The 3680-nt window shown below is 32.1% G+C and overlaps 1 protein-coding gene across 1 annotated transcript in view; it reads right to left on the bottom strand.

Moving 5' to 3' along the window:
• LOC106878657 (potassium channel subfamily T member 1) overlaps window positions 1-3680 on the bottom strand; it is a 168270-nt gene that overhangs the window by 100119 nt on the left and 64471 nt on the right. Inside the window, exon 3 of the mRNA XM_052966784.1 lies at window positions 861-957. Within this exon, the coding sequence (XP_052822744.1) occupies window positions 861-957 (97 nt within the window). The remainder of the gene's footprint in view (window positions 1-860; window positions 958-3680) is intronic.

The following is a 3680-nucleotide window of genomic DNA, read 5'->3' as shown; positions in this document are numbered from 1 at the left end:
ATATATATATATATATATATATAAATATACATATATATTGTATTAATAAAATATAGAAAACAGGTATGGTAATGTCTGGGATATATTTTTGCCTTAGAAGAAATTAGATGGCCACAGCTGGAGTGCTTTTCAATAAATGTTTTCCCAATTAGAGCAAAATGTATTATTTTTGTGTTAAAATTTAAAATAAATTCCATGTCCAATTCTGCAACATCAAGTAATATTTAAGAAAAAATATTCAATCTCTGGGGTTTCCCAGATTACTCTCATTATTTTGCTCTAGACGTCTGCAATAAAACCCATAATTTTAAACTTTTCATGGTGATTTACATAATACCAAGTGGTTTCTATAATGGAAAGGAAATTTAATAATATTCATGTTTATTTTGTTATTACCATTACAGTGATCAAGTTGTGTGGAGGACCTAATTTTCATCCCTATTATAAAGATTCTCATTACTCAAGTCCAGTAATGAAGTCCCACAGTAAAACATTTGTCCATATGGGATATTTTACCTTCAGAAACTTTAACTGAATACCCTAGTTCATCTCTGTCAAACTGGTAACCATGTTAAAAGCACTGATTGCATAATTATCAAATTAAGTTACATGATATAGCATGTAAACATATAAAACATGAAACATTACAATAATATGAATGTTGTAAGTCATCATTGACATAACAGATTTAACTCTTTCAAGTTAATTCATAATTAGCAGGAAATTTTGATTATTATAAAATTCCCATCTAGAGATGGTTTCAAATGAAAATATTTTACTAATCATAACTTCATTTATAAAATAACATACAGTTATAAAATGTACAGTGAGGTGTAATGATTGCATGAAATATTACTTACCAATCATATTCTTGCTGATCATCAATAATAACACGAATGACATAAAGGAGACAAGCTATAAGGCGTATGATCAAGTCAAATATGATAGCCACTCGACCTAAAAATACAATTTAATATTAGGAAAGGGAAATAAGAAAGAAAAATGTAGCATTTTACTATTTCTACTTGTAATTTTTTAATAAATAATTCCATTTTTCTTGGGAAGGGGAATAATGAAAATTAAACCAATGATTCTATTTTGCAAAAATATTCATATTATCAAATTCATCTTAATAAAGTTGATTCTATTATGGGTATACAGAAAAATTGTATTCTATCTTTTACTAGCTTCAATCACTTCAGAGTGCAGCCATGTTGGAGTATAGCCCTGAAAAATATTAGTCAAACAAATCAACCCCAATATCTATTTTACTTTTTAAAAGCCTGGTACTTATTCTATCATTTCTCTTGCTGAATCACTAAGTTTATGCAAAGTCATGCATGTACATATGAATATCTGTGTGTATGCTGTGACTCAAAATACAATTTGAGAAAATTGATATTACCTACAGCAGTGTTAAGGTATGTCATGCTGTAATTTGATTCTGTATATTTTGTGTTTCTTTTCTAATTTTATCTTTACGTTTATAATCCTGTCTTTTTTTAAGGAATATACATACATACATAGTAGCTGCTTTCTCATATACAAGCAAAGCGACTGTGTGAAAGACTGACTGAAATGAGTCATTGATGATGCAATGTGAGATCCTTGTGTGACTCTTAAACCCAGCCAAAGATTTGCACATTCTATTGCATAATGCACAGCTGTGCTGGCTGGCAGTGGGAACAGGTGTCACAGTATGAAGTCTTTTGACATGCCTTTTCAATCCTCCAATTGAAAAGCATACATACATACTTACATATATCAAATCTTTCATGTGTTAACATGTACCTCCCTACAACAATGTAAACTTTCATTTTGTCAAAATACCTGTGTCATAACAAGTAGCCTATGGTATACACCTTGCCTGGATATTTACCACTTCCAAGGTTCTGCTCGCTATGAAACATGCAGCCCAGATCCTATCTACTCCATTCCTTAACTTATATATGCATATACATATATGTGTGTGTGTGTGCATATGTACATGTGTATATATATATATATATATATATATATATATATATACACACACACACAAAATATAAGAGGAATGACCACCAAAGTAGATTCTTAATATGTCTTGTCTTCATATTCTTCATTACTTTATCTACCAAGGTACTGTTGATTTGGATATCTGCTCCCTTAGTTGGGTCAACGTTTGGCAGATTCTCCTCTTCCCATTCATTCTCCACGTTCAGCAGTCTTTCATAATGGCATTTTCAAGCCTCTTTCTTTGCAGAACCATTAAATGCAAGTGCACCATCATTCATGCAGACACATTTCTTCCCTATGACATCACAATTTTCTCTCACACACTGCCTTGCAATCTAAAATGCATAAGTCTTAAGTCCTCATGTTGCTGAACATAAGCAAATGTCTTCTTTTCTGTTTCTCCCATGGCTAGATATACCTGTCTCCTAGCTTCCTTTCTAGCTATCGATACAGTTCCCTGCCACCTCCACTCTTCCAGTCCTTTGAGGCCTGTTTCTTTGCTCTAATGAACTTGTCTACAGCATTGTTCCACCACCACGTCACCCTAGGTCTGGATGGGACTTTGCATCAGCTGCAGAATAGGGTCCGTGGCACTCAGCAAGCTGTCCCACAGGAATTCCCAGTTGCTCTCTATGTTACAAGTCTATAGTTCCTCTTCTCTCTCATCAAATTTCTCAATTAGGATGTCCCAAATCTCTGACCATATAAGGGGTCCTTAAGCTTTTTCTATTGATATTAATGTGAAAAAATTTCCGATTTCGTGTAAAACAGCAGGTTTTTCAGTTAGAGAGCTTTTGATCATATATTTTCTCAACCAAGGCTGACTTGGAGTTGCATGTATTAGTTATCTTTGAGATGAAATCTTTTCATGCATCTTCATTTGTAAAATCCAGGATGTTGCAAACTGTCAAATGATTGTCTTGAAAAATTTCTGTTTCAGATTATATAATACAAAATATTCAAGACATTATTTTTATTTGATAAATAATTTTGACGCATTTTCATTAATTGCTTACTTTTTTTATACTTGAAATTTTATAAATTTATACACACTATTTTGGACAAGTTGCAAATTTTCATTTAAGCAAGACGTTTTATTATAAACTTAATGATAAAATTAGAAAAGTAACAAGAAATGTACAGAATCATATTACAGAATGACAAACCTTAACTCTGTTATTAGTAATATCGATTTTCTCATTTGTATTTTGAGTCTCATGCACAAATACAGATATCCACACGCACATGCATGACATTGCACAAAATTTTGAGAAATCAAGCATTGATGTTAAAGGAAATGAAACTGTCAACAACAAAGATAATCTATATATATATAAAAATGAGAATGTGTGTCTGTCTGTCTGTCTGTCTGTCTGTCTGTGTGAATCCCTAAAACTCGAGAACTACGCAACCAATTTCATTCAAATTTTACACATGCCTTACTTAGGGTTCCAGTTGTGTTTTAGTCAAAAAAAAATTATTAACTTCTTGCAGAGTTCGAGCCCACGGCAACATAATATCTCCTCCACTATTTAAGTATTACGTGTCAAAAGTGAAACAAAAACACTCATGTCAAATACTTTCACTTTAAAAATGAAACTATTCCACTAACTGAAACAATCACATTTCGATACTGTAGTGACAGATACTTTCACAGAGAGAGAAAGAGAGAAAGAGAGAGACAG

This window comes from Octopus bimaculoides, chromosome 3 (assembly GCF_001194135.2).
Source record: "Octopus bimaculoides isolate UCB-OBI-ISO-001 chromosome 3, ASM119413v2, whole genome shotgun sequence".
NCBI classification, from domain to species: Eukaryota; Metazoa; Mollusca; class Cephalopoda; order Octopoda; family Octopodidae; genus Octopus; species Octopus bimaculoides.
The sequence above is the reverse complement of the archived record's forward strand: the minus strand, read 5'-3'. Positions and strand labels throughout refer to the sequence as shown.